The sequence below is a fragment of the Falco rusticolus genome, chromosome 17 (genome assembly GCF_015220075.1).
Source record: "Falco rusticolus isolate bFalRus1 chromosome 17, bFalRus1.pri, whole genome shotgun sequence".
Lineage (NCBI taxonomy): Eukaryota > Metazoa > Chordata > Aves > Falconiformes > Falconidae > Falco > Falco rusticolus.
The window spans coordinates 748,689-762,102 of record NC_051203.1 but is presented as its reverse complement, the minus strand read 5'-3'; the positions used below and the strand labels follow the sequence as shown (position 1 = coordinate 762,102).

At 51.0% G+C, this 13,414-nt stretch overlaps 1 protein-coding gene across 4 annotated transcripts in view; it reads left to right on the top strand.

Annotated features, from left to right (window-relative positions):
- The window catches only part of PPP1R12B (protein phosphatase 1 regulatory subunit 12B), a 122,288-nt gene extending 109,246 nt beyond the window's left edge, over nt 1-13,042 (top strand). For all 4 annotated transcript variants that reach the window (XM_037410285.1, XM_037410288.1, XM_037410286.1 and 1 more), the window contains 2 exons: nt 83-133; nt 9,628-13,042. In XM_037410285.1, coding sequence (XP_037266182.1) covers nt 83-133; nt 9,628-9,714 — 138 coding nt within the window. In that variant the 3' untranslated portion in view covers nt 9,715-13,042. The remainder of the gene's footprint in view (nt 1-82; nt 134-9,627) is intronic.
- Nucleotides 13,043-13,414: the final 372 nt, after the last annotated feature.

The following is a 13,414-nucleotide window of genomic DNA, read 5'->3' as shown; positions in this document are numbered from 1 at the left end:
CTCTTTTCTTTAGAAGAAAATGTGTAGTAAGTTTTTCTTCTAAATCGTTGTGACCATCTTTGTTATGAATCCTTGTAAACAGGAGAAGCGAGCCCTGGAGCGGAAACTCTCTGAAATGGAAGAGGAGATGAAGGTAGGAAATAATCTATTCACTCTGTCCCGTTTTATATGCTTTGTATTAACATCTTTTGGGATTGTCACCCAGGAGTAGGATGTTAAAGGTGTACCTGGGAAAGGGACTCGTGTTAACCTCTTGAGCGTGTTCCCTGATGCAGTCAGAACTTACTTTAATGGTCATGTTCTCCAGACATGAAATACTAACAAAACTGTCCTATGATCATTCATCTGATTGCACCATATGTTTAATTTGTTATGCTGTTTGATCTGAGAACTGTGAAAACTGTTCTTAAATGCTTTCCAAAACTAACCGGTTGTGGCATCGGTGAGTTTCAGTGTGCTGATCCTCTGTGCTCTGAATAGCCTGCAGCCCGAGTTAAGCCGCTGCGGTTCTCTCCAGACGGGTAAGAAGACAAAGCTGGCTTTTGAGATCACGCACACTAGCCAGGAAAAAACACAGAGTGATTGTATTCCTGTACTCCCTTCCTAAAGCATGTTACTGGAAGGCTGTGTCAGTAAGTCAGCCTGGAATAGTTTTCAGCAAAGAGGAATTTGCTTCCCAATGAAATGTGCAGCATGGCTTGCTGTCACGAGACATCCGCCACCGACCGCTCCTTTGCGTTCCCTCTCTCGTGGCATTGCTTCCAAGGATGGTTCTCCTGCCGTGGCTGGGATGCCCTGCGATCACGGGGCTGGCGGGGAGGCAGTGTGTTGTGCCGCCTCAGCACACCTAAAACTTCACAGAGGTTTTGCAGCGTGACAGCATTTTACGCTAGATGTGAATGCTCACAGTACAGGATGCCCCCATGTGCCGTGCCCTGCGCTTTCGTTCCCTTTGAGCATGACCCAGGTGGGACCAAGCTGCTTTAAGGAGGGACCCCGTCCGAGGATCTCCCGGCACGGGGCACTGATGGAAGCGATTTCCTGCCACCCTGGAGGAGGCTCCAACTTTATGTTTCTGTTTGAAGCTTCATCTGTTAACGGAGCGTACATCTTCGAGAGGACCTGTTGGCTGGTGCTGCATCTTCTAGCGCAATAAGCAGCAGAATGATTTGGTGGCATCTTACTGTAAACACTCTCTTGTTCTCTCACAGAAGAGAAAATAAGTGTGGATATGCTAGCCAGAAGGGGAAGGAGAAAGGGTTGAACATGCCTAAATTCCAGATTCTTTGATCACTGAACAGGTAGCAACCTTTAACTCCAGAGAGACTTTCCTGTAATTAGAGAAACATGGCCTCCAAGAAAAAATGCAGACGGTAGCAGATCGTGTTGTTTCTTCAGCTATGCAGATCGCTCTGCAAACCAGCTCAGTCCGTGGAGTAAAAAGACAAATTGGTGTCCTCTAGTGGCCTGTCGGTTTTGAAACATTTATGTTGGTTCAGAAAGCAATTAATGAGGGAAGGTGCCTGTAGGAGCGGTTGGATGGAGCCAGAGCACCTCTGGCTCAGGTAGTCTGGAGCTGCAGGCTGATGGAAGCCAGGATGGGGCAGAAGGAGAAGCACTGCTAGAAGTTTGACATGTTCTTGTATTGCCGTGAGAGACGTGCCAGAGGCATGAGCTAAAGGAGCCTGTGGTCTAACTGAAAATAAGCCATCAGGTCCTCAAGAGTGGTACTTACTCTTTGCTCTCTGCTGTGTTCTGGCTGCAGCGAACAACCAAAGGGGCTATATGTTAGTAGAACATATAGAAAGGAAAATTGGAAGTATCTCTTCTAAGATGCTGCTATGTTTCCACTGGTTTTTGCGGAAGCTCCAGCATGTGGTGAGTACCTGAGTGCACTGTGGCGTGTCTTTTTTGACACTCAGTAAAAAGAAGTATGAAGTCTCTGAAGATGCAAACGTTGAACTGGACATGTCCATAAGGAAAGCAGACTTTTGTGTCCACTTGCATCATGCCTTAAAGCGGGAGAGTCAGCCCAGGAGTGTTTGCCTAGAATGAGATAACCTCCACAGAGCATCTGTGTTAATCCCTGGTGTGGAAGTTGAGCCAGGAAAACAAATTATTAATTCTGCTTAGACTTTCATTCCTGCTTCTTGCGCTAGCTGAATAACTGTCGAGCAGAATCAGAAGGAATAAGCAACTTCAGCAAATCCACCAGTGTCCTTTAATGTGGAGAGCAGCAAGGGGAAACAGCCTGGCATGCCAGGTTATTAGGGCTCAGGTGATGCTGTGGGTTTGGGGATTCCTCCCGCCAGTCTCTGAGCTGAACCAGCCCTGCGTGACTGACATCCAGCCTTTTGCTCCCGAGGTGTCTGGTGTCCTGGCCAGGGCTTTCCTCTTCTTGCAGCTGACTTCTTAGGAAGTGGAGGCACAGCAGTGGTCACAGGACAGGCCTGGCTTTGTGCTTCAGCCTGTGCTTGAGGTGTGAGCTTGGTTCCTTTCATGAGTTTAACCCCTGCTAACGAAGCAATCAAGAAATGGAGAGGAGCAGGACAGACTCTGTAATGTCAAGAACTCCTTGGTGCCAGAGCTGCTCCTGCAGACCTGCTCTTGTGAAGGTGACAGAGTGGTGCAGCGTTTTCCTAAGTGACTGCAGAATTTGACTGGAGATACAGCAACTTGGCTGAGGAAGGAGAAAGAAAATTAGCATTTGCACTGAACTGAATTCAGTGCCAAGTGCCTGAGGTCCCAACTTAACAGCAGTTTCTCTTGAAGGTCACAGAAGCTTCTTTACTCCATAGCAGCACTGCACCTCCTGGCTTTGTACATTTTGCATGCTTTGGGCATTTTTATTTCCCCTAGTGTTGCAGGCACAGAATCCTTTAATTGAAGGCAGGTACAGCTGAACTGAGAAACCTGCTTTCAGAAAGCCAAGTATCAAGCAGAGTGATAAGCAATCGCAGCGGTATCATCCAGATTCTGGTCTTCATCCTTGGCTTCAGTCCCAGTTTCCCAGTCTTTGCTAGATTTCTTAGATAAATAGAAGGCTGTCCTACCTGCAGCACACACACATTTTTACATAAGTGATCCTTTTTATCATCTGTGGCATCATGCTGAGGCTGAGCTGCAGCTGATAGTGCCATGCTGAGGTTTCGTGCTACGTGGGTATGGAAAAATAAAGGTGGTCTCTAAAACGATTACAATCCTTTCTGTCCTCTGTACCATGGCACCCTGTTTTACATGTTTGATGTTTTCTGCCAGCCAGGTGCTCAGCTGTGTTCCCTGTGATAAAGCAGTGGATGTTTATTATCCATGGTACCACCAAAAGAGATTATTCTTCCAGTATGAACCATCCTCCGGCAGCTCCTGGGTGTGATTTATCCCAGGACAGACATGCAGTGTTTGTCTGTGTCCTCACCGAGCGCGGCAGGTTCGGTGATGGATAGACGGTTGAGATTTGGTGAGAGGGGATCTTGCTGCCGAGGTGTCCCTGGAGCTCTCCCGCAGTTTGTTGGCCGTGGCTCTGTCTCAGGACCTGCTGATTTATCCAGTGTCAGAGTTGTGTTGGTGTAGTCCAAGTAGCAGGAGCTGCTTTGTCAGTTGGATGCCCTCAGGGGGGTCGAACCCCATCCTTTGCTGGCTCCCTGCACTCACCTACCGTGCTTCCACTGGTTTTGCAGGGCTTTTGGACAAGGTGTCTTGATTCCTTAATGGGGAGCAGAGGCAGCTCTTTTGGGTAGTTAAGAGTCGAGCTGATGCATCGGGGCTACACAAAGTGCTTCTCTTATACAGGAACGAGCCCTTGGGCAAAGTGTCCTGGGATGCAGCAGGTCCCTTGCCGAGTGCAGCCAGTTCTGCGCCGTGCAAGTTGGGTGGAAGTTCCTGCAAGTTCTTTGCACCACAGTAGATTTTTCAGTGCTGCTTCTGGTTAAGGACAGAGTGACTTCCCTTTGAGTGCTTTCTGCTAATTAAATGGCAGAAAGGAATCCCCTTCCCAGTAGACCCCTCCCTCTGCCTCCTCTCTGCCGTTGCAAGCTCACAAGAGGACACAGGGAGGAGCACACTGGTTTGCAGAGCTGCTTTGGTTCCGGGCTGTGATTTTTTCACATGAACTTTAAACTGCTCTTCTCACAAATGTTTCCCCTCCTGCCTTTGCCCTGCCCAGCATCTGTGCTTCCTCCACCATGGAGGAAGGTTTCTTGTTGACGTGGCCCCACCACCCGATGAGCCGTCGGGAGGAAGCGGGTCGGGATGCTGCTCAGAAAGCAGCTCTGCAGCCCCCAGCGTGGCCTGGCACACACGCGTGGTACAAGTGTCCAGCACGTGGTTTCGCTTTAGCATCACCGGGAAAAATGTCCTTGTAGAAATGGGGATGTCTGCATGGCTTTTGCCATTTTCCCGTTTTATCTTCCTCGTTGCTTTTTATGTTCTGTATCTCTCCGTTGCCGCTGTACCTGTGCCAGCCCCAGCTTTGGGGCTTGATTTCCACACCATCTTTTGCCCATTTGTTTCTGTTGTAAAACGCTGTGTTTCCATGTGCCTCCTGTGTGAGATGCTGTCAGTCATACTCCTGTAGTTAAAATCAGTGGTTTAAGGTTCTGATTTTTCACCTCTGGAGATCAGAGATAAATGGAGCCCCGTGACAGAAGTTGAATCTGGGCAGGGATGGCCCCCACGCACCACCACCCCCAGACCCTTTGGCAGGACTGAAGCCTGAGCAGACCCAAGACATCATTCAGGTGCCGCAGGACGAGGGATGCGAGCAGACGCGGTGTGTCTGGGTGATCTGCTGCAGGACAGCGACGCTGTCGGGTGCTTCAGTCTGTGCCTTTACAGTCTTCCGTGAAGCTCCGTTCGCTCCTTGCTGCGCTAGACTGCTTTAGCTTTTAGAGGTACATGAAGAAAAGGAGTTTCAAAGAAGTTCTCAGTTGTCAGCAGTGTTTTCAAAGCCTGTGTAGGGGGTAAGTCCATGGTGATAGTTCTCACAGTAGTTCCTAAGTGCAGGGGCTGTGTGCTACTGGAGCTCACCGGGTAAACTAGGATATAACCAAGAGATGATCTGCTTTGTGGTGGGAAATCCCTTTATCTGACCTTTTTAAAGGCTTTGGGGGCCTCTGGAGAAAGGGATGGTTCCCAGAACATCCTCAATGTGCTGTAAGGCTTTCCCCATATGCATCTGAGCTGCTGCCCATCCAGCACTCGCTGCTACTAATTCGGTTTTTATTCTCTTTTTCCTTTTTTTTTTTTTTTTTGTCCTTTTACTGCTTGTGGACTAAATTCACATTTCTGTGCCCTTTTGTCTTCGTGGTGTGTTTTCTCTGTACTTTTCTGTCCACTCCTCTCACTCTCTGCAGAATCTCCACCAGCTCAAACAGATTCACACTCTGAGGCAGATGAATGAGCAGCTGCTGGCTGAAAACAGGGCTCTGACCCGGGTCGTAGCCAGACTTTCTCTGCCTGCCAAGCCCTCCGAATCAGAGGAGCTGTAGCTGCTTTCCCTCCGGCTCATCTCGCCTCCCTCTTCCACTCTTCCAGGCAGGTCTCCGCTCCCTTGGCCGGGCTGTTCCGCTCACCTCGTTGCTCTCGAGGGTGTCTGGTGAAGCTTGTGGCTCAAAAGCAGCATGTGCCGAAGGATGCTCCGAAAGCCGAAAGCATGGTGTCACTGCCTGGCTGAGGGCAGGGTTTCGCTGGAGGCTCGGTTCAGTCCTGCCAACATTCACTCTGCTTGGCAGACGATGCTGACCCCGCCGTTTTACTAACCCACCGCATCGAGGGGCTTGCCTGGTCCGTGTGGAGGCCACCACGTGGGAGGGAAGCAGGGTGTGCTCCCCGCCTTGACACCAGGACGTAGGGCTGGGTGGATGGCGCTGAGGTGGCTCCTGAGGAGTGATGGATCAGCTGCTTCCCTCTGGCTTAACGCTGGTAAATGGCTTTGGGGCGGCTTGTCAGTGTGAGCGGGCCAGCCAGCGGCCCCTTCCCCCTTACCTTACCTCAAAGTAGGTCTTTTGTGCTTTACATCTGCTCATAATACAGTTCTTTTTTAATTGGACTTAGTTCAGTGAGAAGCTGGCACCCGGCAAATAAGGTTATCTGAAGTCAGAATGAACAATGTAATATACTTCCAGGGTTGTTATGAAGAGCGCACATTTCAGACGGGAAGGTGGTTTTTAGAAAGCCTGCCACTGGGCAGTCTGCAGGAGGTTTGCTTGGTCACTTGAGCAAAGAGGCCAAGCTCCTTCCCTTGTTTTAAATGGAGATTTTTGAGTCCGAGTTCACAGGCGGCAGCATCCCCGCAGCCTCCTCGGTCTGGCTACAAGGCAGGTGAAGCGACAGGAGCTGGACCAGGTGCGCTTTTCTTTTTTCATCTTCCATTTTAAATTCAGTGCAGAGCAATTAGTGCTAAAATCCAAGGACAAGCCTTCCGTAAGCTTTGCCCTCACACATCATGCAGTTAAATTACATCCTTTCTCACTACTTACATCATGCAGTTAAATTACATCCTTTCTCACTACTTCATTGGTTCGGTGCTAAAATGAAGCTGTAAACTCTTTTTTTCTTAGGGCTCTACCTGTCCTTTGCAGGTGAGTAGGGATATTCAGATCCCTTCAGACATAGCTTTTTTTTTAAAAAAAAGGAAGAAGCAGTATGTTCTCGTGGGCTGGAAGAGACACTAAGGTATAAAAAGATCTATTCTTAGCACACAAATTATATCAAGGATGATTAACCGTAGAAACAAACTAAGCAGGGGAATTGTGGCTTCCCTGTTCCGGGAGCCTCAGCTCAGGACCACGCGTGTATCGCAGGGGCTGGGGGCGGGTGTTCCGTGCGATGTGGCCTGAATTGCGCAGATGGTCAGATAAATGATCTCACCATCTTTCTGGTTTAAATCTGCTTGAACCTGTCAGTGACTCACTCCTTCTCACGAGTGGTGAGTTTAAGTCATTCTCCTTCCCAACGTGCTTTGAGATCTGAGGAGGGAAAATTGAGCAAATCTATTTCCAGACTCGGAGAAAGTGTTTCACAAACTGTAAGTCACCGGCCTCTCCTCTTCTCCTAGGAAATCTTTGCATTATTGCTTCCCGCTGCTAACCCCCGCCTGCTCTGAGGGGTCTCTCGTGCAGGCTGGCTGAGACCTCGGGGGGCTCATCCTCCCCAGTTGCTTAAGGGTTTGCAGTTCACTGCTGGCGTCCGAGCTGGAGAAGACCCCTGTGTCTGCATCGCTGCTGGGGTTTTTTCAACTCTTTTAGTAGCTCTAACACGGGATTTGTTACCTGCACAGGTAAACCTTGTCTCACCAGTCTCTGTAGGCATTGCAGCTATACAGTAATGTCACTGTCTGACAGACTTACCATGCTTTTGCGGCAGTGGTGCTTTACAAAGAATCTCATTTTCCAAAATCCACATAACGTCTGAAGGGCCACTTTCTGCTGTGACACAGGGAACACACAGCACCGCTGCTCGGATCAGCCCCTAGGCCAAAACTCACTTTACACCAACACTGCATCATGGTTGGCTTCGTGGTCCCCTGCAGGCTGCGCCACATCCCTCATTGCCGTTTCCAACGAGACTTTTATACAGCTTCAGTTGCCGGGCCGCTGCATTACCAGCCTGCTTCACATGCAGTTTATTTTACCCGACTTGAGGCTGCTTTGCTCAAAGGGAGGAATACCCTTGGGATGGGAGGAACGAAGTGTTATAAGGTTAATTTTTGGTTTTTGCAAAGCTTCACTGTAAAGTGATGGAGTGGGGTTACAGCTGGGAAACTTCCCAAGAAGCACTTTCTTTACATGTAGTCACACTTGCTCCTTTTTGAATAAATCACCAAAGTTGCACTGCAGCATGTGTGTGAGGCACAGCCACCATCCCAGCTCCCAGCGAGCTGGAGAACCAGGATGGCTGTGGTGGTTGCTCCCTGGTTGCTTCTGGGAACCTGTGACGACTTATCTCTACCAAAGCAAGTGGCAGAACTTGGTATCTCTGCCGTCCTGCAGCGATGGAGGCGCTGACGGCTGCAGGGCTGCCCCAGCAGGGATGCAGGGAGGATGAGCGGCCCACGCGGACCCCAGCAGGTGGCTGAGCGGCCACAGTGCACCGGACTGGGACGGGCAGGCAGCGTGCTCTGCTGCGGGTGTCGGGGGAAGCTCAGGAGGGAACGGAGTGCAGAGGCAGCGAGCGCCCTGCTGATGCTCTGAGCTCCTGAGCACTTGGGTGATGAGCGATGCCTCCCATCTGGCCGTGAGAAATAGGAGTCATGGCTGCTGTTCTGGTGACAGCCCCGTCATGGAGCTGTGCCGGTCGCACCACTGCTGGGTCCAGTGAGGGATTTCTGAGCATCGCTAGCTGAAGCTCTGGCCGGCACATCACGTCGTTTTACCTGCCCCCAGTACCTGCCGTGCTGCACTTTCCCCCTTCTCTCTCTCTTGCAGATGCTCCTGTGGAGCGCCCGCTGCCAGCGCCCGCGGGGCCAGCGCTGGGCACACTGGCACGGGCATGGCCCGGCCGGGCTGGGGAAGGAGGGTGGCTCCATGGCAGCGGTGGGAGCTGGCGTCTGCCCCAGCAGCTGCCGCGCTCGGTGGTGGCGGTCGTGGAGGAGCTGCAGATGAGAGGAGCGGGCGGGAGGTTGTGCTCAGAGCTGCAACTCCAGCTTAGGAAGGAGAAGGTTTAGTGGGACTTTTGAATCTGGGGAATTCCTCTAAGGTTCACCATGGCAGACGCTGGGCTCAGACCAGTGCTGATCATGCCTGCGTGTGACACCGCTCCAGCCTGGCTTGTTCCAGCAGGCTGGGGCTGGTGGCCCTGGGTCTGCCAGCACCCACGGTGTGAGTTACACCTTTCGTGTCACCCTGAGCGGACAGCACTGCTTCCAGTGCCCCAGCAGCTGGAGACAGTCCACTGAATGTCATCCCACCTGCAGCGTGGGGAGCAAGGGAAGTCGGGAGGCTTTTTTGCCAAAGAGGAATGCTGCAAAGGTCATGCCGAAGCTATTTCTTCCTCTGTTTGCAATTACAAAGCGATCTGGCTTTTGTCTGTTGTGATGCTTGTTTGAGCTCCAGCATTCAAAACTGAGCACCAAGGAGGTATCTCCGGTGTCGGTGTGTTCTACCAGTCCTCTGTCCATGGCGTGCGCATCTGCACCAAACATCTGGGGGATCCCAAGGAGGTTTGGGTTCATTCCACAGAGATTTTGCAAGGTCCAGTCCCGAGTAAGAATTTCAGACCTTCGTGTTCCCTTCTAGTCCTGGCAAAATGGAAAATACAAATTGGGAAAACCAGCTTTCTAGTTTACTGCTGAGCCCTAATTAGCCTCTGGGAACAGGTTTGGGAAGAAACAGTTCAGAAATGGTTCCTGCCCTGCCAGCCTGGTGCTGACCCAGTGCTGGGGCCGTGGCATTGCTTCCCACCAGGGGCTTTCCTGGTCCCTGGCTCTCTGCTGTGCTCGAGTCCCCTCTCAACCCCTTCATGCCTGACAGCCAGTTTGTAAAAATCCTGGAGATTTTACAGAGAAGCTGCCAGCGTTCAAAGCGTGCTGGGTTGAGGGGCAGCAACATCCATCTGTTCCCGCGGGGCCATGGGCTTTGGGCAGCCAGCGGCACTGAGCCGTGATCCCAACTTGTTTTCGTCTCCCTGCAGATACTGACAGAGCTGAAGTCGGACAACCAGAGGCTGAAGGACGAGAACGGAGCCCTCATTCGTGTCATCAGCAAGCTCTCCAAATAGGAATCCCAAGCGAAGGCAGGATGAGGAGGGGTGCCCTACACGAGCTGCCAACCCCACCACCAAGCCCTACCCCGGCTTTTCCTCCTGTCAAGTACAGCAAGCATTTCAGCCATGGGATCAATCTGTCACATCTGCTTTGCCCTGCCCTTTGCTGTACATTCCCTTTCTGCCCTTATTTCCCCCACAACACACACCCCTGCCATTTTATTATTTTTAATTTAAGGATGTTGTGGTATCTCGGACATTTTATTCAAGGGAGAAGAGAAATGTGAGGACTGGGTTTGAGCTGCCAAAACTTCTGCTTCCAGAAGCCCGGTATTTGGCATTGGACTCCAATCGGAGTAGGTAGCTCCTACTTTAAAAAGGGACGCTTAAAGAACTAATCCAGCACATCCGAGCCCTTTACTGGTGGGAAATGTGAACATGGGCTGGGACTCTGAGGATGTGTGTCAACCCACCCGAGATGTGGGACTCGGGTTGAATTGTGATGCTGTGAAAGCCACAGGGCTGATTTCTGTAACGGGCTGACAGCAGCTGCTTTGCACAGAGACCTTCTCCTTTCGCCCCAGTAGACTGAGTCTCTTATTTAATGTAAGGTTTCAAACCTGTTCAGTAACATCAGCGCTGACTGTCGGTGTCAGACCCCCTATCCCTTGCCCTGCTTTCCCCCCACAGCCTGGGTCATCTGGTATCGTGTTGTATCCTTCCAGGGCTCCTGTCTCAGTAGTTAGTAGCATCTGCTAATTGCATCTGGACTCTCGCTCCTTGGGATAGGATGTGTCACGGATACTTGCCAAGCTTTCTGAAGGACAAGCTTGAACCCCCAGAGATCCTCTGCTGCTTTCACAGGCATACGAGCGTGGATCACCTTGCAGGGAGGGAGCTGTGCCCACACCAGAAACCACCCTCCCTGCCCTAACAGCCAGCTGGGACATTTTCCTGCTGTCTCCATGAAGGCAGAGCCCTGCGGAGGAGTCTGGTCTGGTACTGCAGGTACCTTGCTTTGCTTTGCAGCAGGGGGCTGGCCAAGTGGACGGCAGCACTGGCTGGTTTGTAGCGAGAGATGCCAGAGTCCAGTCCCACGCAGCCGGGCGAAGAAGCAGCTGGGTTTTAAGGAAGAGGAGGGTGAAGCAGTGATCACTTGTCCTCCCGCGTGCCCTGGAAAGGTGTGGGTATGCTGGTGTCAGGGACAGCAAGGTACCCTTGGGCATGCTGGTAACTGTATCGCTAGGATGAAAGTCTTTTAATCTGTCAAAAGCTTGCAATAAGCCTTAACCTTGAAGGAAACCTAAAAAAAAAAAAACCTCTTTAATGTTACACATACTCAGAACAGTTCAAAATTGTTCTCTCTATGGGCATTTAGACAGTGGCTGCCCTATGTGCTGTGTGATTTTGATGACAGCAGCAGTAACCTGTCATCCAGTCTGTTGAGATTCCCCTTAACAGACTGCTCTTGAAAGATACTTTCCCACTCAGAGACTTCTTGCTGTATCCAAACCGCTTTCCCATTTACATTCTTCCATGATTTTTCCTTCATTTCCTTTGTCCTTTGATTTCCCTGCTCCATCTGGCTGAGAGCTGCAGCCTCAGTCGCTGAACTCGGAGGCTGCCGTGAGGAAGCTCCACCACGTCCCCGCGCAGCTCAGGGTCCCTGCCGGGTTGCTGGGGCTCTTCCCGCTGAGAGAGGGAGATGAGATACTTGAACATGAGCATTAACTCTTGAGCTTGCTCAACGAGGTAACATTTATCTCTGTCAGTCAGTCCTGGGCTTTTTGGAACCTTTTGCTGCTTATTGCTTCAGAAAGTGTGTTTATATTCCTCTCCGCTGGGTTTTTCTCTCTTTTTTTTTTTTCCCCTTGATTCTCCATTTTTCCCTTCCCCTCCCCATCCTGCCTGTTTCCACCTCTCTAGCTCTTCTTGGAGCTGCCAGTTTTTCCCCAGGCAGCTCCACCAGAGGTTCCTCTTCCCCCGCTCCTCGGCCAGCAGAGCTGTTTGTGCACGGCATCATGCCGTTTCTCCTGGTACACTGAGGCCCTTCCTCTGCTGCTGTGCTTTGGGGAGGAAGAGACCAAAGCTGGTAATGGCATCAGGGTTTCCGCAGAGCACTGCCTAAGCCAGGCATCCTTTTTATATTACTTTATTTTAACCCTGCTATATTTAACAGCTTTAAGCCTTGAGATCTGGTCAATGCTTTTTCTGCACACCGTTCCCACTTGGCGCACTCTTTATGTGAGTACTTCTGCAGTTCTTGATGTTTTTTCTCTTGGTGACCCGCGTCTCGCTTCAGGTTTGGGCTCTCTCAGCTCTGTTCAGGGGTCTGGCCCCTTCTGCACCACGCAGTGAAGACACGGCTCCCCTGCTGGGGCTGGTGGGGGGGGACACCACGCTGGTGTGCCGACGCGTGCGTCTCGGGTCGTGCATCCCGGCAGGACAAGGGACAAGATTTCAGACTAAAGCTCCTGTTCTTCTCACGAGGCAGATTCTGGCAGCGTGAAGAAGCCTGCTGTCTGTTTTCGGGAGAGAGTTCGACCCAATCTGACAGGTCCATCCCGCACTGATGTTTTACCCCTTCCCACCAGGACACTCATTGCATTTTATCCTGAGGAACAGTAAGCAAAGGGTGTGGAAGGCTGAGTTCCTCCGCGCGGCACCATGCAAAGCCAAACCACTCTAGGTGAAATGTCTGCTCAGCACTGGATTATCCCCCTGAACTCTGACTAGGGTAGAGGACCCACCAACAGTTTAGTCTCGCTGACTAGCCAAAGCTGTGAGTATTTTGTGATGACGATGCAAACCAAATTCTCGAGAATGAGTTTTTTTGGTCTCACTTAATGCCTGAGGTACCCAGTGCACTGAGGAGGTAACGAATAGGACACCTTGCACTCTGCGCTTGGGACGGAGTGCAAAGCAGTTTTTAAAACTGATCCCTATTTGAACCAGAGCATTTGCCAGACGTGATCTCCCTTGGAGAACACAAGCTTTTTTTCTAAGCAATTGCTTGGGGTGAATTCATTTTTATTGCTTGGGGTGAGCCCACCTATTGCGGCTGCGAGTTTGATGATGGCTCTTTGTAAATAAACTCCTTGGAGAAGCAGGACTAGCTTATGAGATGGGGAGAGAATGTATTTTTATGCAACTTTTGAGTGGCCTTTCAAACCCTGAGATGAATGATTTGTTTTACTGGTTGTTGTTATATAGTATTATAAGTATTATGTGTTTGAAAGTTTGGGAATAATATTCACATCTATGATGCTTGTAAACACAACAGTATTTATAAATGAATAAAATAAGAGTTGATAAAATAGAAGAAGCTTTGACTTTGCTTCCATCTTTCTGGAGATGCAGGTTGGGTAGCCTAAAATGCCCTGGTTGTCCAAAAATTTCCATAGCATGACAGTATCAGCCTGTAAAAGCACAGATGCTCTCTGGGTACGTGCCTGCGGTGGCTGCAGCACGAGGAGGGCAGCGGTCCCCTGCCGCCTCTTCGGGGATGGTTCACATGAAGGGCCTGGGGGGGCACGTCCCCAAAAGCTGCCCACCGGCTGGGAAGGCGAGGAGGAGGGGTCTCGTCTGGCACCTCTGAGCCATGGTGGGGTTCGGGCCCCCCCAACCCCGGGTTCAGTTTCGGCCCCTCACTCAGGAGGGACAGTGAGGGGCTGGAGCGTGTCCAGAGCCGGGCAGCGGGGCTGGGGCAGGGGCT